Source organism: Ambystoma mexicanum, chromosome 3q, assembly GCF_040938575.1.
Source record: "Ambystoma mexicanum isolate Mex_15411 chromosome 3q, UKY_AmexF1_1, whole genome shotgun sequence".
NCBI lineage: Eukaryota > Metazoa > Chordata > Amphibia > Caudata > Ambystomatidae > Ambystoma > Ambystoma mexicanum.
Window position 1 is genome coordinate 329,504,718 of NC_090926.1, and position 23,638 is coordinate 329,528,355.

At 45.3% G+C, this 23,638-nt stretch overlaps 1 protein-coding gene across 3 annotated transcripts in view; it reads left to right on the forward strand.

Annotated features, from left to right (window-relative positions):
- Positions 1–23,638, forward strand: part of EBF1 (EBF transcription factor 1) — a 743,411-nt gene that overhangs the window by 547,244 nt on the left and 172,529 nt on the right. For 2 of the 3 annotated variants that reach the window (XM_069653918.1, XM_069653920.1), the window contains exon 9: positions 18,251–18,384. In XM_069653918.1, coding sequence (XP_069510019.1) covers positions 18,251–18,384 — 134 coding nt within the window. The remainder of the gene's footprint in view (positions 1–18,250; positions 18,385–23,638) is intronic. The other variant, XM_069653919.1, reaches the window with a different exon arrangement.

Below are 23,638 nucleotides of genomic sequence, written 5' to 3' on the forward strand. Positions count from 1 at the left end.
GCTGCACTTGCACTTTTAGGCGGGCATCTGGCTGGCCCACCACTAGCTGTGGCCTGGCGCAGGGCTTCTCAGGATCCTCCTTGGGGTGGCCGCATTGTCTTCTAGTAATCGCACTTCGAGTGGTGCCCATATTCCACTAACTTAATATTCAGCAATATTAAGCTGCTAATGGCTTATAATAGAGGGATCTTGTTGTGCAAGGTGACTGGGTCACATGCTTCTGCAGAACAGCCTTTACTTGCTCAGTGCAGAGAAGCGAGACTGGTAGGATAACCTGATGCCAGATACGCAGGCTAGCAAACTATCCCACCATCCCACACCCATCTAAATTGAATATCCCAATGCTCTATGCCCAGGCCTGCAGAATATGACAGAGCACTATGCCCAGGTTAGCAGTGTGCATAGATGAGCAGAATATCCAAGTGACATGTTCCCAGTCTAGATGAATATTCCAGCTCTCTGTGGCCAGGCTAGCAGAACAGCCCAGCCCAGCCCTCATTGCCGAGACAAGTACAATAACCTGGAGTATCTCTGCACCCTGTGTCCACACTAGCACAATATCCCAGCTCTCTGTGGCCAGGCTGGCGGAATAGTCCAGCCCCCAATGCCAAGACAAGTACAATAACCTGGAATATCTCTGCACCCTGTCTCCACACAAGCACAATATCCAAGCTCTCTGTGGCCAGGCTAGCAGAACAGCCCAGCCCCCAATGCCAAGACAAGTACAATAACCTGGAATATCTCTGCACCCTGTGTCCACACAAGCACAATATCCCAGCTCTCTGTGGCCAGGCTGGTGGAATAGTCCAGCCCCCAATGCCAGGACAAGTACAATAACCTGGAATATCTCTGCACCCTGTGTCCACGCTAGTACAATATCCCAGCTCTCTGTGGCCAGGCTAGCGGAATCGTCCAGCCCCCTATGACCAGGTTAGCGCATCCTCCCAGAACATCTCTGCACCCTATGCCCATACTGGGAGAGTATCCCATTATCCCATGACTGTGCCAGCAGGGACTGCCAGTGCCTTATACATAGGTCCCCAGAATATGCTGGAGGGCCGGGAGGATAGCTCAGGGGCAAGGCGCTCGCCTTGGAATTAAGACAATGCGGAGCAACACAGGTTCAATCCCATTTGCTGTGTAAGACTATCTCTGGCCAATGCCATGCCTTACTGTTATCAGATTTCATCTCTACTTGCTGTGATGCCATCTCTATCTGCCATGTGTTGCCCTCTCTAGGCGTTGAGGCATGAAGCTATCTCCGGGTTCTGATGTCTGGTGCCGTCTCTGGCTGACTGGCCACACTTGTTTGGCATGAGCCTGGGCATTTTTCTCACACCTGTATGCCATGGCCGTTGCCACTCTGCCCATATCTGTGGAACACAAACTGTCTATTGGTGTTTCCTGCCCAATACATGACTTGGTTTGCTGCTGTCCTGCCCAAACCCCCTTACCCCTGCTGCGATGGAATAGGAGCAGCCCAATTCACAAAGGGCGTCTGAATGAGCACATCTTCAGACGCCCTTTGCACATTTGCACAAATAAGGGCACGTTTCAGGGGATTTATAAATGTACCCCAAATTCACAAACAGGATGTGCTTTAAATGCGCAGACATGAGGATCACCCCCATGTGTCTGTTGGGAACAGATGTAAGGGGTGGCGCAAATCATGACTTGGTCATTTCTGAACCTGTCATGATTTTCTGTAAGTGTAACAGCTGCTGTTTGAAATGCAGCTGCCACACTCACATTTCACCCAGATGGGCCCTTTAACAGCCCGTCACTGTGAAGTGAGATCCCAGCAACCACGTGATTGCTGGGAGCCTGTCATACATTAGTGTTGGGAATGCGCCCATGACTCTAATGTATGCAAGAGGGCTGGACAGCGCATCTTTGCTCCACTGTCCTGAAATACGCAGGTCAACTTTGAGAAAAAGATGACCTGTGAATTTCTGAACAAAGTGCAAATGAAACTAGTGCCGTCTCTCTGCGCTCCTTTCCTTTTCTCTGCTTTTTGAGAATCTGGCTCATAATGACCACCCACATTTGTAGAGGTTGTGTGACTAGGGAATGATAACCTTGTAACACTGATAGTCACGGGACCCATAATTGTTCGCTAGTGTAGGGAGTGTAAGTGTGTAGAGGTAGGAGACCGACACGCAGATGGCATGCTTTTGGCTATAGACTTTAATTAGTGAGCAAATCAAAGAGAAACCCTCATGTGACCCTAGTTCTAACAGGGGTTTTCCTACCTCAGCTAATACTAAGGAAACTGTCAGGATGTCAGTCTGATGCAGCCTGTGTACACAACCTATTTCCAGTCCTTACACTATAAACCTAGCTAAACAATAGAGGTGGTCTTCTTGATCCAGAAGAATAGCTCCTTTCTTCTGGACAACCATCGAAAGTTCAGCTCTAGGTGTTGCAAATAAAATGTTCTTCTCAAGGGACTGCGGCGGCTCTGCAGCGGCTCCCTGCTGCTTTATGTCCTATTCTGATCGTCCCAGGGACTGCGGCGGCTCTGCAGCGGCTCCCTGCTGTTGGGCTGCACGGCACAGGCCCTTCCCTCTCTCCAGTCTTCTCGCCAGGCTGGTTGTGCCGCCTGGCATCTACCGCTCCAGCCTTTCCACAGCAGACCTTCCGGGGACGCCTCTGCAGACGGGTATCTTTCCCACGGTCTGCTGCTTCTTCCTTACACACACGTGATTCAAATCTCCTGGTTTGAATGTTTTTAGACCAATAGGATTTGTAGAACCTCTAGAATGGTCACTCGTGGTTCTAGAAGGGCTCTTCATGCTTCTTTATTGGCTCCTCATCCCAGTACTTGTTCCAAGTTGTCTAGACCGCTCATTTTGTTTCCGTGGGGCACTCTCTATACCTCCGCACATCCTTCTTGTCCCAGTATGGATATAGTTACTCTCTAATGGGTTTGTTGGACTGTTATTTGTCCCACTTTTCCAGTATACTTCAGGTAGGTAGTCCCTACTCTTCCTCATCTGAATGGCTCTTACAAGGGTTGGACTTGTCACTCTGTACAAGTACATGGAAGTGTGGGGAGCTAGTGTACGTTGTCCCGGGAATTAGGATAAGGGAGGTTTGGCTGTATTACGGACATGCTGCATTCTCCCTGAAGAGTGTTCCCTAGTCCCACAGGGGGGATCCATCCCCATGAGATCCTCCTGCTGAGTATTACCCACAGGGGGACTATTGGGTGGCAGCCTCTACTCCCTGGCCTCACAGGAGCCAGCAGTGTAACAAACCTGGTACTCCAATGGACCACCTGGAAACAGAAGGCAACTTTGGAGGACTGTCTCGTTCTGCCCCAAGGGTTGGTGGGTGGGTGCATGTGTGAGTGTACATTAGCCGGAGAATGAACAAAGGATGTTTTGCATTGGCGCCTGTTTGTGTGTTGCATGTATGTTCATGGGTGCTATTACGTGTGTGTGTAGGGTCCTGGTGTATTTATGGCAACACCCAGCATTTAGTGGGAGGGCCAGGGCATATTATGGCAATTCCAGGATCATTGTGTGAACAAATGGACTTTAACCAATGCCTGGTCATTTCATGGTAGTACCTGGACATTTAATGACAGTAAATGAGCTACTGATGTGAGTATATGAAGTATATATTTGAAGTTGCACCTAGCCCTACCAGGCCGGTATCCAAGCATGATTTCTCACCTAGGTATATCATGCCAGCACACGGCTATACGCGGGAGGTTGCGGCACTCCCTATCCTCCGACCCCATGTACCTTCTCCTCTGCTCCTTCTTGCCTCCCTTCAGCTCTTTCCCTCCTTATTATTCCTCCCACCTGCACCCCTCATTACTGTATCCCAACGCAGAGCAGCTTCCCACTATTCAACAGCCAAGGATATTGGTATTGTCAATGCTTGCAGGTTGCCCGCCCCACTGACGCTGGCTGTGCAGGCATGACATGAATGGTTAATAATGTGCTAGAGACAGGGGATTTACTGTGTAGCCCACCACCCCCCGCCTAAATCAGAAGTAAATTGGAAAAGTGGTAATTAGGCCCTGACTCCTGAGCGCAATATTAGAGTATGCTGCCAAAGTTCATCACCCCGAAATGAAATTTAAACCAATTAATCTGTTAGATTTTTATCGCCTTTGCATGTTTCTCGGCTATTCCAACTATGCCTGGCCTTTAGTTTATCTTCCACCAGAAGCTGCCGCCGCAAGTTCCTACTGCACAGGGGTGACATTTACATGGCCCTCGTGAAGCCATCAGAACCCATGGGCCCGGAAACAGGCAGGGCTGGGGCAGGTTTAAGAAAATGCCTGCACACAATCCTCCAGATTAGCATTTCATGCCTCCTGGTACCTTTGGGAGAAGAGCCTGTATTTGTGGAGAGATCATTATGACAACAAAGAAGAGCTACTTAGCGCGTTGCGCGCCCACTCGGCAGTGCGCCACCAGCGCTTGGCCATCATTATGCTAAACTCTGGGCTTAATCGTCGCATTGTCAAAGACTAGAACAGCAAGTATCCTTCTTGGGGCTTCACAAATACTTTTCTCGAATCACTCTGGAGGTGTGATTTTTTGTTGCGTTCATTGTAATATGTGCAAATTTGGAAAGGAAAATCCCAACACCTTGGAATACAATGGCAGCTAACAGTTCATAATACAAGGCTTTATCACCTTACATTGTTTAAGTAATGGAATATCTACGTAGCAATATGTTTTCAGGGAACACAATTCAACAAGCGTAAGCCAGAACGTCAGAGTGACACAGGGCAACCCATACCAACAATGGCCAATAGCCTTCAGCACAGTCCTGGGATCAGTGTAGGCACCAGCACACATTATTGGTGAAATATGTGGCTACATGTGAATGTATCTCTCTGTTGAAGCAGCATAGACATGAGATTGGAGGAATTTTAATGGATTTCCAAATTAAAGGCAGTCCAGTATGGACTAAATACTGACAACAAAATGGCAACATTTGTCTTTCATTGAAGCTGCTCTTGACATACCACAAACAAAATCTCACGCTTACCAGAACGCATTGGCACCAAGTGCATCTTTATTTTTGATCGTGTCAAATATCAAGATACATACAGAATAAGACTTTTTTTTTAAAAAAAGGTTATGCTTTCATTTAAATTAATGTGATTTTAAAAATCGGCCGTAGTTCATGTTTACCTGCAAGCATTGATGAGTGATGATTTCCTTTTTCTGCCGTCACATGCAGAACAGATTAAAAAGATACTATCTGAGATCATTAATTCTATGCAGTGTAATATAGTGTGTAATCTCCATACAAAATAAACTGACTACATGCTGCAACACATTTATTAAGTGCAAAAAGATAGCCAGTGAGTACAGGCAATGTATATCTAACTTCATGCAGATCTGCGCGCAGTCTCAGAGCGCACAACACTTTAAATTGTTTTGGAAGTCAGCAAATAGAATGACTAAACCATGAATATAAGTCAATGTAACTGAATGGAAGTTTGCAGCTCCTAATGTCTTTATACTCCAACCCTTATAGCATGTCAGCACACTCAAGTCGTCATCTGAGGTCCACTGCCTGCCAATTGAATGGTGAACTCAGGGACGTCATTTGGGTGTCACCAGGGGTCACACCTGCAACCCCTGAGGTCTCTCTTGCCACCTAAGTGGTCTCCCCTGCTACTCCTAAAAGATAAACGTTTTTCTTTTTAATAGAAGCTCTTGTTCTGTGGCCAGTGCCATGTGAATCTTTGTTTCTGGAGTGGCTGGAATTTTTGTTCAGGCCTCTTAAAAAAACAGCGGGTTCCACAAGTATAACACTTTGAGCAGTGACCCGAAATAAGAAAGATTAGGAATGACAAATAATGTGTCTTTCTGGAATTCTATACAATAATTGCTAGACTCACTAAAGATGTATTTCAGGCACACTTTAGGGGGTGAGTCACTGATTTAGTCTGTTCTTAAACACCTCAATTTCACAATGCATACACAAACGTTCGAAAAGCATTTAGAGAAAAATAAGCATCTGTTTTGGAGCATGTATTTTGCTTTTCGCAAGTTGCAGTTATAGATTTTTTCTGCCGCTGTCTCTGTTACGATCATCACTAGACATTCCCTCTTGGTGTCCTCGTTCACTTGACAAAATCCTTGTGCCTAAAAGCTTGTGTACAGTGTAGAAATGTTTGACCATAGAACATAAAGTGGCCCTTGATTTCATTGTGCTACAATTAATGCTTTGTTGCAATGTGTCTATCTTTCCGATCTCTCTGGCATGCTGTGCAGGATGTTTGTTTGCATGTATGAGGTAGTGAGTACCCAGAGTACGGGATGCTGTGTGAGTGTGCTACTTTTCCTGCGCTACTCTAAATTCTTTAATGCACAGTTATAAACCCTCCCAATGGTCTGTATTTTGCCAACCTCTGAAGCCTGAAAAGTAGACACGCAGGGTTGACATGTGCCCAACTTTGCACCAGACCTGCAGATGAACTGGCCTGCTGTTATATCTCAGTTATCAGATTAATGGTATCCACTGCAGAATGTAATTAGCCTTTTTGACTTTGAGAGCATTCAGACATGTAATTGCTCATTTGACTATAGCCGGTAAGATAGCTCAGTAGGTTTAGCGCTTGCTGCTGTGATGTGTATGTGATCCCGGCAAGGCCAACTCAGCCTTTCAACCTTCTAAGGTTGATAAATGAGTACCAACACATGTTGTGTGTTATTGTATGCATATTTGTGTTATGCTTAAGCATAAGTGCTATATAATAACACTACATTATCATTCAGCCTTGGACGTCTGCTTGCATTGACAGTAATTTGGTAATATGGGCCTATACACACTGGCCCTCATTATGACCCAGGCGTTGGACCATGGTGCTAATAGCACCATGGTCCATGCCAGTAACTTACCGACTCCGCCATGACGGAATGGGGAATTACCGCCCCATTCCGAGGTTGGCGGGGCGGTAATTCCCCATGCCGCCATGGCCCTTCCCCATTTTTGCCCCATAGGGCTCAATGGGACTGGGGAAGGCGCTAATTACGGCACCGTAAATTACGGTGCCGTAATTAGCTCCTAGGTCCCTTTGCGGGTTGGTTTTTTAACGCCTGCTAAAAGCAGGCGTTAAAGTGCCACCCGCAAAGGGACCTCGTAATCAAACGTTAAGGGTTTATCGGTGCACCACCTTTTACGGCGCCGTTAACCCCTTAAAGCCTGGGTTGTAATGAGGGCCACTGATATTAACGATAGATATGTTGATCCATTCTTGTATGAAATGTATAGCACATTACAGTGATATCATAACCATATTTTTCGTAGTGTACTTCAATGCTATGTGATGTCACTTCCTGTTTTGTCAAGGGGTCAAAGGTCACATTCCATCACTTCCTGTGATGTCACCTGGGGTGGAGTCAAATGACATCACTTCCTGTGATTCTATCAGAGGTCAAGGGTCATGTAATGTCACTTCCGCTGCCCCTGGCCTTTTGGTGAAATGACGTCCCTGGGCGAACTGAGTGTAAACTTTAGAGGAGACAAAAGACATTGATTTAAAGGAACAACCCTCACCCCACAACTTCCACCTGTCATGCAGCAATTGCTAACCCCTTTCATTTGAAAGTGTTATATTTTACCTTTGAAAAAAGGCCTGGTAGCCATCTGTGTGTGGCTCCATCCTCTGTGTACCATGGAATGTGAGTTTATGCGCTCAATATCTTTGGAAGGCCTGCCTCGGTAATGTGCAGGTAATGTGTGTATTTGGACTTGGTAACCTTGGAACTTATTCTATACTCTCAGTACTGTGAGGTGGGAGACTCCGCCCCCAAGTGTATGGGAATATCAGTCTCTGATCTATTTGTGAGAGCATGCTTCCAGGATGTGATGCACTGGCTTTAGTATCCTAGGAATGTGCTGTTCTATTTCCTGAATATGTGAGTTCCTGTTGCCTGCAGGGTCGACTCCCTGCGCTGCAGGAATATGAGTCTTGAGTCTCAATATCCTGGGAATGTCGTTTTATAGACACAATATTGTGATCCTGTGGGTAGTGGTCTCAGTATATTGTGAATGCTGGCCTCTGGCAGCCTTGGAATGAAAGTCTCTGTCTGGCAATCACATTACTACAGTGCATGGAGATCCAATGTGTTCGAGTTGAACTTTATGACAATAAATTCAGTTACTGGCAAGCAAAGGCAGGTCAGAAACCACCCTGAAGAAACCTTGAAGTAAGATGCTCTCCCCGTGACTCACCGTATAGTAGTGGAGGCCGAACTCAAGTCTTAATTCTGATGGGAGAATTATGGCATGCTAGATTCAAAAGCATAATGAGGGACGTCATTTCACCAAAATGCCAGGGGTAGCGGAAGTGACATCACATGACCATTGACCTCTGATGACATCTCAGGAAGTGATGTCATTTGACCCCACCCCAAAGTGATATGTGGGAAGCGATGGAACACAACCTTTCACCCGTTGACAAAACAGGAAGTGGCATCACATAGCATTGTACACTACGACAAATATGGTTACGATATCACTATAATGTGATGTACATTTCATACAAGAATGGATCGCCATATGTATCGTTAAGATCAGTGTGTATAGGCCCATATTAATAAATTACTGTGAATTCAAGCAGACGTCCATGACCAAATGATAATGATGTGTTATTATATAGCACTTACGCTTAAGCTCTTTATATAGAAAAAATAAACTCCCAATATTATCCAACCTGTATTGGTACTCATTTATCGACCTTAGAAGGATGAAAGGCTGAGTTGAGGCGTTTAAGAACAGACAAAATCAGTGACTCACCCCCTGAAGTGTGCTTGAAATAAACCTTTAATGAGTCTAGCAATTATTGTATAGAATTCCAGAAAGACACATGATTTGGTATTCTTGCTTATTTAGGGTCAGCGATGAAAGTGTTAGACTTGTGGAACTCATGTTCTTATTTTTCTTAAGGGGCCTGAACAAGAAAGCCAGCCACTCCAGAAGTAAAGAGCCACATGGTGCTGGCCACAGCCCAGGGGATTGCATTACAAAAAAAAAACGTTTTAAGAGGTCGCAAGGTAGACCACAGAGGTTGCAAGGGAGACCTCAGAGGTCGCAGTTACGACCTCTGGCGACCCATAAATGACGTCCCTGAGCATAATCCGAATACAGAAAAGAAATTAAGAATTTAAGATGCAAAATATACTATGGAAAAAACTTGAGAACCTATGTTTGCTAAGATCCCATTAAATATTTGTTTGACCTCCAGAGAACTACATGTGAAATAAGCACAGGCATTTCTGATTTCAGGCAAGCAGAACACAATTTAACGCATTCCAAAGAGACACTGTGTTAGGCTGGGAGGTTATGTCATGTCATGTCATGTGAAGTTAGTGGGATTTATAACCACTGCTCCACAGGCAGACAGCAGATCTGAAAAAGAGGGAGGTGGGTTAGGTTAGGGGGATGAGGGAGGACACGCTTTGCTGTTTTGGTTATGCATCCAGATCGGATGCAACCAGGCTTTGCATGAATATCTGTTTCTACGTGGTCTGTGTTGAGGACACGGAGGCCTTTGGATCCAGAGCTATCCCAGTGCACTCGTGATTCTAGGATGCATTGGCCATAGCGGGGGTCTGTGTTGAGGACATGGAGGCCTTTGGATCCAGAGCTATCCCAGTGCACTCGTGATTCTAGGATGCATTGGCCATAGCGGGGGTCTGTGTTGAGGACATGGAGGCCTTTGGATCCAGAGCTATCTCAGTGCACTCGTGATTCTAGGATGCATTGGCCATAGCGGGGGTCTGTGTTGAGGACATGGAGGCCTTTGGATCCAGAGCTATCCCAGTGCACTCGTGATGCTAGGATGCATTGGCCGTAGCGGGGGTATGCAAGCTGTTGTAGAGGTGTAGGGTTCTGATTGGATTCATGTGTGGGGACGGACTTTAGAACTACTGTGCATGTGGCATGTTTGTCTGCATGTGGCGTGTTGGAGTGCAGAAGGTGAGTATGTTGATACAGGGAATAGTCACAGTGTCCTTCCGGGTCTTTTATTGGGGACTGACTCGCAGGTCAGGCTGCTTCATGAGTGACCTTGAACAAACTAATCCAGCTACGGCAAAAAAAGTGCTGTCAAGACACAAAAAGGTATGCATAGGTTATATCATTATTTAGATATTGGAGATATAGACCGTGTTACGGCCCAAGACAGACAGATCTGTGGCCAGTGTTGAGGTTCTTATTGTGGGTTATTGAGCTGCTCTGAGGCTCGGGGGCCTGATCTGCAACACCCAGCTTTTTCGGGCATGCAACCTTTGGGCTGTGTGCACTTTGCCTGGCTGCGGGTAACACCTATCCAGGCAGATTAGGGCATGTGCAGCAGGTATCGCTTCATAGGCACAGTGCTGGGGAAGGGCATATGGTAGAGAGCAGCTAAATCATCCTGGTGTATGCCGACAAAAGAAGCATGCCTCAGGTATGTCATTTAAGGGTCACCAGGGGTCGCAGTTACGACCCCTGTGGTCTCCCTTTTTTTTAAATGGGTGCTCCTGGGCTGTACCCAACGCCACGTGGCTCTATTTCTGGAGTGGCTGGCATTCTTGTTCAGGCCTTTTAAAAAACAGAGGGTTCCACAAGTTTAACACTTTGAGCAGTGACCCTAAATAAGAAAGAATAAGAATAACAAATCATGTGTCTTTCTGGAATTCTATGCAATAATTGTTAGACTCATTAAAGGTTTATTTCAGACACAGTTCCGGAGGTGAGTCACTGATTTAGTCTGTTCTTAAACACCTCAAATTCACAATGTGGACATAAACGTCCAAAAAGCATTTAGAGTAGAATGAGCATCCATTTCGGCTAATGTATTTTGCTTTTTGCAAGTTGCAGTTATAGCATGCTTTTCTTTCTGCAGTTGTCTCTGTTATGAGGATCACAAGACATTACATTTTGGTGTCCTCAGTCACTTGACAAAATCCGTGTGCCGAAAAGCTTGTGTACAGTGTGGAAATGTTCATCCATAGCAAATAAAGGGGCCCTTTATTTCATTGTGCCACAATTAGGGCCTGATTCACAGAAGTGTTTTATAATGGCATTTCCCCATAGGAAACACTCTGTGAATCAGTCCCTTAATGCTTTGCTATAATGTGTCTATCTTTCCCATCTCCCTGGCATGCTGTTCAAGATGGATGTTTGCATGTATGAGGTAACGATTGCCCAGAGAACGGGATGCCGTGTGAGTGCGCTGCTTTCCCTGCGCTCCTCTAAATTCTTTAATACACAGTTATGAACCCTCACAATGGTATGTGCAGCCTGAACAGTAGATCCACACAGGCTTGACATGGGGCCAACTTTGTACCAGACCTGCCGATAAACTGGACTGCTGTAAAATCTCAGTTACCAGTTTAATGGTATCCACTACGAGTATAATTTGCTTTCGGACTTTGAGAACATTCAGACATGTAATTGCTCATTTTACTAGCCGGTAAGATAGCTATAGCCAGTATGCTCAGTTGGTTGAGTGCTCGCTGCTGCGATGTGTGTGATATGCAGGTAGCAGGTTCGGATCTTGGCAAGGCCAACTCAGCCTTTCATCCTTCTGAGGTCGATAAATGTGTACCAACACAGGCTGGGTGCTATTGTAGGTATATTTGTTCTATATAAAGCGCTTAAGCATAAGTGCTATATACTAACACATCATTATCATTTGGCCTTGGAAGTTTGCTTGAATTCACATTAATTTGGTAATATGGGCCTATAGGCACTGATATTAATGATACATATGGTGATCCATTCTTGTATGAGATGTATATCACATTACAGCGTAACCATATTTTTCGTAGTGTACTTGGGAACAATGTGATGCCACTTCTTGTTTTGTCAAGTGGTGAAAGGTTCGCTCCATCGCTTCTCGTGATGTAACTTTGGGTGGGGTCGAATGACATCACTTCCTGTGATGTCATCAGAGGTCAAGGGTTGTGTGATGTCACTTCCAATACCCATAGTATTTTGGTGAAATGACGTCCCTGGCATGGCCTATTGGGTAACGCCTGACTGGCACATCACCCCGTTTGATCTTGCCAAGACATTTCCAGATGGGTCTAGGGGCAGAGACTTATGGCACCTATTTGATAAACCATGGATCTAGCATGGATTTGCATTGAAGTAGGGGCAGAGACTTATGGCACCTATTTGATAAACAATTTCTTTTCATCCAACTATTATGGAAAGAAAAAACAGATGTGGCACTGTGCTCATATTCGGCTCAGGAACTGTGGAGTGGTATGGGCCAATCCCCTGAAGCCACTGTGAAAGTGGCATGGGGCAATTCTCTGGGGGCCAATGTGGGCAGGGCATGTGGTCATTTCACTGTGGGGAGGTATTGGCCAATATTCTGAGGGTAATCTGAAAGTGACTTGTAACAACACTTTCTAGGGGCAACGTGGGAAGGGCCTGTGGTAATTTTGTACGGGCAATCTGTGATTAGGGCATGCATCAGTTGTCTAAAGGAAATGTGACTTGGCATTGGCTAACTCTCTAGGATCAATGTGAACAGGGCATGTGGCATCTTCTGAGCAATGTATAGGGTCATGGGACGATTTTCTCAGGACAATATGAAGTGACCTAGGGCCTCTTTCCTGAAGAAATATGTATCGGAGTAGACGTACACATCATCTCTAGTGCCCACCGTCTCACCTCCGTTATACTAGAATAGTAGCAAGAAAGCGCTATATATGACACCAGGTGTAGATAAGGAGCCAAGTGCCCCTACCCCAACCACGTCACCCATATTGCCTATATGTTGGGAGCCAGAGTGTGAGGCATGTGCAGTACCAGTAAAAATACTAATACCAAAGAGAATCCTGGAAGCAAGGTTCCTACTGAGAAAACCATACCTGCATATGAGAAAATATGATGGCCATTTAAATGAAATCCTGGAAGAAGCAGAACAAATGAATGATCAAGACGAATGGTGACGTCATGCAGAGCCAAGCTGACGTACATAGAAGAGATACATAGAGAATGCAGATATTCTATAAGGCATCAAGAAAGTATCAAGGATAAGTGACATCTTGGGACCAAGGTGAAGAAGCTTATGCCACAGAAATGATGAATATATCAAGCTGTTTTACACATGTAGAGATGTAAAGAAATGCATGCAGGTGAAGTATTCTTGAGGCTAGCTTTATAGTGAATAGATTGCGGCATGCGCCAATATATACATATATGCCTAAAGAGTAAAGGATGGATGTTTCCACTACATGTTATAGCAGTGCTGAGCCTAAAAAAGGAAGGCCTCATTTTCAGTGTGTCGCAGTAAGAAGGGCAAATTAATTTCAAGTGAATCTTAGAAAGGTGAGGTTGGATGAGCCATAAAGCCAAGCCAAGAATTCAAGGTCTTATCAGGCTTGGGTGAGCTGACATTGGATACAAAATCGTGTGAAAGAACAGCTCTTGTTCAGAAGGCATGAACAAAACAAGGAAGACATCGGAGGTCTATTAGAAAATAGTATTTTTAATACACTAGAAGCTTGAAATCATGGTCTACAGTCACGTCGACAGATGAAGTTGGACGAATAGTACTATCACACCTACGCATGAGGGCAGAGCGTGCCTTCACTCCCCTGAATTCTCCAGAGCAAAGAACACTCCCAAGAACAAGTTCAAAGTCTTAATTGCCAATAGACCACTGAGGTGATGATTGATGGATATGCTAATTGGTGGGAAGCTCTGGTCAAGACGAGCTCACCAGCACCTGGAGGTCCAGTCTGTGTGCTGCTAGACATAGGTGGAAAAGTACTGACGGAGGCTAGAGTGCCAACCAATTGTAGGGGACCACGTAATTAAGGGTCCTATAGTTTGTGTAACCAATGGGACGTTGTATATTTAGTGACTTTCATGGTGGCCATTTTGAAGGGAGGGCTTACTTGCCCCACCTGGTGCTAAGAAACCAATTTCTTTCACTCACTGTCCGATACTAGTATAGAACATATACTTAGATATTCCCTTAGACCCAATCACTTTCTTCAATTAGTTTTTGTAGTTTACCACATAGGATGACGTTAGTAATACGTAGGTTAACATCATCAATGATGATTTCTTGTTATAAAAGACTGCCTTCTTCTAAAATTGATTGAGAGAATTTGCGCTGAGACGTCAGTAGATGTCCTTTATACCCCATGGTTTAGATAATTGACATTAAAACAGTTATCCTTTTTGCCAACTACTGGAGTCATTTTGATTATTGATGCATGAGTAAGATCTGCATCCCCGTCCATCTCAAGGGTATTGCTACTTGTCTTAAAGGGCTGGAGATCACCAGTTCACAGGTATCTTTCCAATACCGCATCGAAGAAACGAGAGACGTTATGCACTCAGTCAACCATATCAAATGTACACTTGCACTGACGTGGTGGAAGGATGTCTGCATACACCATTGGACATCGAAGAACTGTAATTGATATCGGGCAAGGGCAGAGTGACATCATGAAGAGAATATACAAAGATGCACTGAACCAATATGCAAACACTTAAAGAATAAAGATGTAATTGAAATAATAAGAGAAACATGTAATCAAATACGAAGAAATCATGTACACCAAGGAGACAAGTGAGTGAGAAAAGACAGTCAATGTACATATATGATATTGTATTTATATCATGCTCGTACACAAGTGTTTCAGAGTGCGAAATGCACAGAAATTAAAGGTAGAGGAGACCTATAGAAGCTTGGTGCAGAAGAAAAGCAGCCATGATGAAAAGATGGATGCCGTACTCATGTTGAAATCAATCAAGTTATCTCAGAGTCAGACCAGGGCTGCAGAGAGAAGAGGCACTGGAAAACAGCTTTGTGTGAGGAACAAAGAATATCTATTGGCCTAGGATCAAGGATGCCACATCAAGAAATAACTGGAAGGCACAAAGGGATTCGAGAGGAAAAGCCATGTACACAACACACATTTCTCTCAAATTAAGCAATGAAGAAAACATCTGCAAGTGTCAAGTATTGGACAATCAAGGATGCAGAAAGCATGTGTGAGGTAGAGCAACAAAGTCTCCAGAGGTCAAGAGGAGTAATGACACCCAGCATAATTGAATTAAATAGCGCTAAATAAAAGGTTGAAATTGACAAAATCGTGGTTTCCTCACATGTGATTCAGAACTCGAAAGGAAAGCCTATTCATTAAGCCAGATGAAGATAGTGATTAATGTACCTACACTCCCTTAAATGTCACGGAGAAGAGAACAGTCTGCAAGGTCAACTACAAAGAAGAAGCCTTGGCATAGGTTCTGACTGATGAGAAATGGTAGAGTAATTGGGCGAGTGAGTAGTAGTCTAACGTTGTTCTCTGCACCTGGGTTTGTTTTGCTTACATGCTGCTAACAAGCCGAAAGTCCAAGGTTGGGAGAGTATGCCAACCAATTATGAGAGTGTATGTAGCAGTGTATTTTAAAATGTTGCAGAAGTCAATCTGCTGCTGTTATTCTGTTACTAATCTGTATTATACGTACTTATAGGTAGTTCAAGGCATGCCTACGCGATAAGGGGCATCTAATAATGACACTAACACTTATATGAACTATAGGTACACATGTTCCCTTAACCAATCCCTCCCGTCAATAGGTTTTTAAAGTTTGCCACATAGAATGAAGTCATAGCTAACATATATTGAGGTATAAAGCCTTTGTATAATCAAATTATTGATTATTCTTTAAATTGGTCCAGTTATTTGGGTCTGAGATCGTTATTGGTAATTCCATCCGACACTTGGAAAGCTCCAGTTACGACTACACAGCTTCTTCAATTGGTATTGTTCTGGGGAAATGTCAAATTGTCATGGGGCATCTTCTGGTGGCAATATCCTTGGAGGATGGGGTCGTTTCCTCAAAGCATTGTGAAGGAGATATGGAACATTTAACGGAAAATGTGAAGTGGTTTCGACGACTTTCTCAGGGCCAGGTAAACGAGTATCGGGAATCTTGTTTGGGGTAATGTGATATGACCAGAGGGCAATGTAAAAAAGAATGGAGGATTATCTGGGGATGTGTAAACTTGCATTTGGGGCAATGTGTAACGCGTATGAGCAGTATGACAGGGCAGTGGGGCACCATCCTCCGAACAATCTGAAATCAGAATTTTCGGGGGCAATGTGAATTTACGTGTGCAATATTCTGGGGGAAAGATGGAAGGGCCTGGGGCAACCTCCGGTGCAGTGAGAGAAATGTGGTAGTGGAATGGTGCCTTTGTTGATGCAGTATGAATGTCTTTGGCATATTGTCTGGCAGCATTTTATGAATGCAGTGGGCGTTCTGTAGGGGGCAATGTGAATGGGGCATATGGACATTTTCCGTGAAGTGGCTTGGAGCAATCTTGCAACAGTAATATGAAAGATACCCAGGAGCAATTCCATGGGATCAATGTGACGGTACATGTTCCAATCATCTGGGGTTAACGTGAAAGTGACGTGTGGCCATTGCTCAGTTTAATGTAGAAGAGTTCGAGCACATAGACATGCATACTAGCCCAGCCGTTTGAGAGATACCTGTAAGGGGCAGCAGAACAGGGTAACAGAACAGGATTTCGCCAGATACTGGCTTCATATGAGCAGGTTGGTGGATAAGGTAGGCCGGCATCCTGCTCCCTCCCCCACTCTACCCCGTTCAGGCCCCACTCCTTTGCGGTGCACATAGGCGAAGAGGGGGATGTTAGCTCTGACTGCGAGGGAAAGAATGAGGGTGCTATTCTGCCTGCGACAGCCAAGCACTCGGAGGGCACTGGCAGGAGGTGAGAGTGGCTCCCCTGCCACGTGAATCCCGGGCACTGATGCAAAGACTGGGGGAGATGCACAAGGGGGTGCGTGATCAGGAATAGTGCCCTCTTCTGTGGCCCCCAGTGTAGGGACTTGCAGAGTGGGCAGTCACCATGCCTCATCTTTTTTTCTGGCAGCACTGTCACTGTCAGAGCAGCCTAATCATACATGATGCTGCCCAGATTACTAGGACACAATGCCTTTTAGGCCCTCCCCGGCAGCCTACAAACGTAGAAAGAGGGGGAAACTACATGCCTTTCTCCACAACAAGCGGCAGGTGCTCAGGGGTGGGCTGGGAACCAAAAGCGGCCCTGGAATGTTTTTTATAAAGCGCCCCCATATTACAAAGTGTGTGCAAGCTCAACCCCCTTTCCCATAAGAAAATGTGGAAATAAAATAGATAACTATGCAAGAGGCTCGTGATGCAGATACCCAGGGGGAAATCTCCAGAGTTCACTCTAGGCTAGTCCACGCCTGGGACGGGGCTGAACAAATCGCAGCCAAACACTATTCCATGGCGTCATCCTCTTGTGGTGCTAAGGTACAAGCTCAAGCCAAAACTACAAAGGAGGGTGCCTGATGGACAGTAACATTCAAGGACAAAAAGGCTGGAGCCAATGTATGGGTGGATGAGTAGATGGATGGAAGGATGCATAGAAGACTCTGTGTGCAAAGGTGGAAGGAGAGACCTGTAATGGAGTATGCACAACGGAGAGGACGTCATGTCCTGTGAAGGAGAATGCTCAGTTTACAAAGAACTGAAGATGTTTTGCTCTTCGGGTGTGGAATGGGTATCTGCCATATCTGTTTTTCACCAGCAGTCTCACTTCCCTGTTTGCGTCTCTGCTACCTCCATCCTCATCACCCAATGTCTCCCGCCTCCTGGGGTGTCACACCTCTGCCCTCGTCCTCAGTATCTCTCATCTGAGACTCAGGGTAGCCCCATGAAAATCAGAATCCTTCCACCTGAGTACCTGGTACTGTTCCAATGTATTGTGGGGCAACCACCACTTCTCACTCTCGGCCTGTGCACCATGAGTTTTGGGGCTGTTGCCCCTGAGAGCTAGTACCCACAAGAATCAGTATATGTGAGTGCCAGGATCCCTCGCTGAGTGTCAGGGGCAAGTCTCTTGAGTGGCAGGGTCATATCCTGCAGAATTACCCCCTCCCCCCGCCCCATGAGAGTCAGCCCTCCTCTTCATCAAGAGTACTCTGGCCAGCAGGATAGTCCCCTGTGAGAGCTACGGGCCTTCAGAAGTGTCCCTGGTCTCCCACAGAATTTGTGTTTGTCAAAAACTGAGCCTCCAGGTCTCCCCGGAGGCTTAGTATTCTCACCCCTGACTTTAAGTGTCTCCCCCAATCTGAAGGATGGAGGGGGAGGTGGAAGGAAACCAATCAAAATGAAAAATGTCTGTTTTTCTGCTCTCAAGCTTGGTCACGTGACACATTTTGCTGACATAAATCCTTCTCTGTTTGAAAAGCAGCTACACCATGCATCAAAGCCATCAGCCCAAGCGAGGGGTGGACGACGGGCGGGGCCACCGTCATCATCATAGGAGACAACTTCTTTGACGGGCTGCAGGTCATCTTCGGCACCATGCTGGTCTGGAGTGAGGTAGGTGGCTATGCTTGCCTGGCTGTGGTTTCTCCCTTTCTTGGTCTACGGCACATTGAACCTGGTCTTCTGCAGTGCACACTGTATGTCTCGCCATGCAGGCAATGTACCCCCGATGTATTATTATTACATGTGTATGTGGGGGTTTACAGTGACATGCATGCCAGCAACATTGCGCACTATTGGGAAGGGAGAAAAGGCAGTGGCGGGTGATGTTCTGACTGGTTAGTAAGGTTTGGTGTTGCTCTTTATTCAGAAATGTGTTAGCGGGGCGATGGTTTGAAGATTTGTGTTGCTGTGCTCCATTGTGGGTGCACTCTAGGCTGCAATGCTTTCGCCTCTTAAAGCACACCTTGGTGGTTTTTTGATGGTCAGTCGGCGTACCCGACCACAATTTGAATGTTGATCGATCTTTTCTCGCACCAATTTTCATTTCCTGTTAGTGGCAACCAATGGAGTGTTTGAAGAAAAGTAGCCTATGTTCAGACATCAAACCCCCTGAGGATGCAGTTTCCTGCAGCACAGCCCTTTCTCCCCACCCTACTCCCCAGGCATAAGAATTACGTTTTAATGAATGTGGTGTCCTTACAAATAAGCACTCGCCCACCGCCTATTGCAGCTCTGTTCTCCCCCCACTAACTCTTCCATAACCTCGTCTCTCTCCCCCTCAAAGTGTTATCCCTCACTCTACACCTTTCCTCATTTCCTTTGGTTCTTCCTCCTCACTCTACACCTTTCCTCATTTCCTTTGGTTCTTCCTCCTCACTCTACACCTTTCCTCGTTTCCTTTGGTTCTTCCTCCTCACTCTACACCTTTCCTCATTTCCTTTGGTTCTTCCTCCTCACTCTAAGCCTTTCCACGTTTCCTTTGGTTCTTCCTCCTCACTCTACACCTTTCCTCATTTCCTTTGGTTCTTCCTCCTCACTCTACACCTTTACTCATTTCCTTTGGATCTTCCTCCTCACTCTACACCTTTCCTCATTTCCTTTGGTTCTTCCTCCTCACTCTACACTTTTCCTCATTTCCTTTGGTTCTTCCTCCTCACTCTACACCTTTCCTCATTTCCTTTGGATCTTCCTCCTCACTCTACACCTTTCCTCGTTTCCTTTGGTTCTTCCTCCTCACTCTACACCTTTCCTCATTTCCTTTGGTTCTTCCTCCTCACTCTACACCTTTCCTCATTTCCTTTGGTTCTTCCTCCTCACTCTACACCTTTCCTCATTTCCTTTGGTTCTTCCTCCTCACTCTACACCTTTCCTCATTTCCTTTGGTTCTTCCTCCTCACTCTACACCTTTCCTCATTTCCTTTGGTTCTTCCGCTCTCATTTCCATTCTTTTTTATTTAGTTTAAGAAAATGTTATTCCTGTAAAATTTAAATAGCCAAGCGGTAAATGTTCCAATCAATATTCAAAGGAAAGCGCAAGCAAGCAATTTAATAGGGATAATGCATCCAATAACAGAGTTCGTAATGATCAGCATGACAACTAAGATTAATACTCATTGAAACCAGACGCAATTAAGACAAGACAGGAACAAACCAAACTCTTTCCCACTCTTGGTCCTCCCTTCTGTCACGATATCTTCTTTTTGCTTTGGCCCCTATCCCTCATAACTGCCAACTGTCTCCATGTCATGTGACATCCCGAGACCGCCCACACGTTTCCCTTTGCATGCTGGGATTTGTAGGCCCACAATTACAATGGCCAAAATAAAACTACTATTTCCAGAATCCGGAGTGAACTCTTTCACACCTGGAGGTGGCTTTTTGATCTGTTTCAGCTGTGGTTCTAACCTCATTTTGGTAATGTACAGATGCTGAATTTGCATACCATCATAGGATTGGTTACTTTGTCATTATAATGTACCAGTGACGTTGTAGCATTGTATTTGGGATTGTTATTTAGTATATGGTGATTCATTTGGTGGCACTCCAGATAAACCTTTTCTAAAACTGATACCGTAGTTGAGCAGTTGAGTGCATAAAGTGCAAGTTACGTGACAGGGTCTTTGTTACTCCAGAAATCTTCTTGTCTGATGCTACCATGGTGGGTGTGATCCTTGATGGCAATTTACCTGGAATGCATCAAATTCTGCTTGGAGTGTGTAGTTCTTTCTCTGGTTCTGCGAATTGTGTGGTTACCTCTGAGAAAGCGTCCCAGCTCCGAACGGGCCTCCAAAGAGGGTCCAGAGTGAAATATAAGAGAAGTGTTGGCTTATAGCACAAGTCTGCAACCTTTGGCTCTCCAGATGTTTTGGACTACCACTCCCAGCATCCCCAGCCAGCATACCTAATGGTGAGGGATCATGGAGCTCATAGACCCAAACATATGGCGAGCCGCAGGCCCCGGGGTCAGAGGGTGATGTCTGTGTCCTTTTCTGGGAGTTACCCTAATAGTTTTTCATTAAGACTGGTGCTGGTGGTAACAGTTCTGATCTGACTGTTGGTGCTGTGGATTGGTTGCGGATAGACTGATAGTTTGCCTGCATGGGTGCCCCAATGTTTTTGCTGTCCCATTGCTTCCCCCTTTATGGCGCAGGGTAACATTTAATGGCCTTTGGTTGATCTGTCACCCCCTGCCAGGGGCACAGTAGCTAGCCACCTGAACTTACCCTCTCCTGGCACCAATGCCCCACTTCTGTGTAGGAGGGTGATGATTTCAGTAGAGGTGTGAAATGTAGCTGCTGCTGCAAGCGTTGATGAGCCCGTGATTTACAGTGATGAAGTGATGGAGACATTGGTTTTTATGATGGGGATCTAGGCAAGAGTTTCGTGGGGAAGAGATTATGATCAGAACACAGCAAGTTGTTATAAATATCCTGGAGCTGTGGATGTCATGTTCAAAAGGGTGGGAATGACATGTGGCTCTCCTGCTCCACATTTCCAAATGTCACAACCCCATTAGGATCAAATTCCCATATTTTAATGTAGTCTTCCCACCTACCCATATCTCATTTTATTTATTTCAAATTCTTGAATCTTCCCTTCCTAATCCCCATGCCAAAGAACCTTTACTGCCATATCACCATATTTAAGGATTCTATTGTCCATATCTTTCTTTCTAGAGCTCATTGCTCCCATATCTAAAGCTTCTAAATCCTCTAGATCCATTTGTAAAGCGTCATACACCCATATTCTCGTCTCCCTATCTTCTTACGCCTCTACTCTTTTCTATAAATCTTCTTCCATCCCGATCACCATTTCTAAAGCTTCACACTTGTTTATTCTGATCTCTTTAGAACCGTGCTCCCACATCCTCATCTCTAAAGGATTTTACTCTTGTATCCCTACAGCTAAGGCTTCTTACTCCTTTTCCCCCAACTCCTCTACCTCATCTCTAATGCTTCTTACTCCTCAATGCCCACCTCGAAGAGTTGATACTGCTCTATTCTCATCTCTGAATCCTCTATCTCATCTATCCTCGCTCTTAAGCCTTCTTACCCCACTACCCCACTGTTAAGGCTTCTTTCTCCTCTCTTCTCATCCCTACGTCTCCATACTTCTCCAGGCACATCGTTAAGGACGTATATACCTTCATTACTGTCAATAGGGTTTCCTGCTCCTCCACCCCATCCCCAAGACCTCTTGTCCCTCTATCCTCCTCTCTAAAGCAAATCACTCCTATATTCCCATATCTAAGGCTTCTAACTCCTCCCAACTCACCTCTAAGACTTCTGCTCCTCTACCCATACCACTAAGGCTTCATACTGGTCTATTCTTATCTCCAAATCTTCTGACTCCTCTAACCTCGCCCTTAAGGCTTCCCACTCCTCTATCCCTATCGTGAAGGCTTCTTGCTTATCTACTATGATCCCAAAGCCTCTGTACTTCTCTTTGCCCATCTCTAGGGGTTTTTATTCCTTGATTAGCATCTGCAGGACTTCCTTCTCCTCTATCCCAAGCTCTAAGAAATCATATGTTTCTGTCATCATCCCTAATGTCTCTTGTTTCTCTAACCTCATTCCAAAGCACATTTCTCACCACTCCCCATCTCTAAGGTTCCTTACTCCTCTATATGGCGCCTTACTTCTCTATCCCCATCTATAAGGTGTCCCGATCTGTAAGAAATCATTCTCATCAATGCTCATCTCTAAGTGTGCCTGTTTCTGGATAATGTTACCCTTCTATTCATATCGTCTTGCTCCTGCATTACTTCGTTCTCCTCTATCGTCATCTACAAGGAGTCTTACGTCACCCCCGTATACTCTATGCTTCTTTCCCCTATATTATCCTTCCCTAATGCATCATACTCCTCTTTTCAGAGCTGAAAGCCCCCTATCTTTTCAATCTCCATCTTTAAAGGTTTGTACTCCCCCATTCCCACCACTAATGTCTTACTCTTTTGTCTTCCCCCTGCATGGTCTGTGACTCACCTGAAGGCTTGCTCCAGCCATATCACAGTCTCCATGGCTCACTCGCCACTGGTGCTCTAATTTGAATGGATTCCTTCTAGCTCCCCATCTCAGTCACCCATCACTTATGAAGCCCCCTCTTTAAAGCCCATCAGTTGTAACGTTTCTCTGTGCCACCCATTTATGTAAAGCCTGTCAATCTGTTGACCTGACTTCTCAAAGTCCTCTCCTTGCCAGTATGCCAATGAACCCATTCCTGTACCATGTTTTATGTATGCCAGACTCTGAGATCATAACTGTTTGACAAGACTGCCCCCTAGTAAGTGACAACGGGTGTGAGACATTACATTGTTTTCCTCGTTTTGATCATTCTTCTCTTTATATTTTTGTACTTACACCCGCTTGATCTCAGCCCACTTACTTCAATGCTTTGCCATTGGTCTAAAAACCGCCTCCCTCCATTTTACGAATCCATTTTCTGAAGAAACAAACCAAACCCCACATAACCTTGCACAACAGCACATGACGGCTACCAACCGAAGATTCACACCTAAATGCAGTGAACGGTGTAAATCGAACTCAAGCTGCCAACAGCTCATCACAGCTCTCTTGCTCTTTCCTCCTGCTCAGTCCTACTAACTTACCCCTAAACCTTACCCCCTTGTTTTACAGATCCGCCAGAGCACCAAGGGGTTCCCGCAGGTGGTGATAGTGGGTGGCATCAAAATCTTTTCACATATTGATTTTTCAGCAGATTTAGGAAACGCGCATTTCTCCCTACTCCTGTTCCATGTTGTTTTGATCTAGCACACTCCCAGCTTGCCTCAGGTTTTCCTGAAGAGGGACGTCAAGGATTCCCTGCTGTATTTTTGTGTCTGTTGCTACTACCGCTTGTTTTAAAT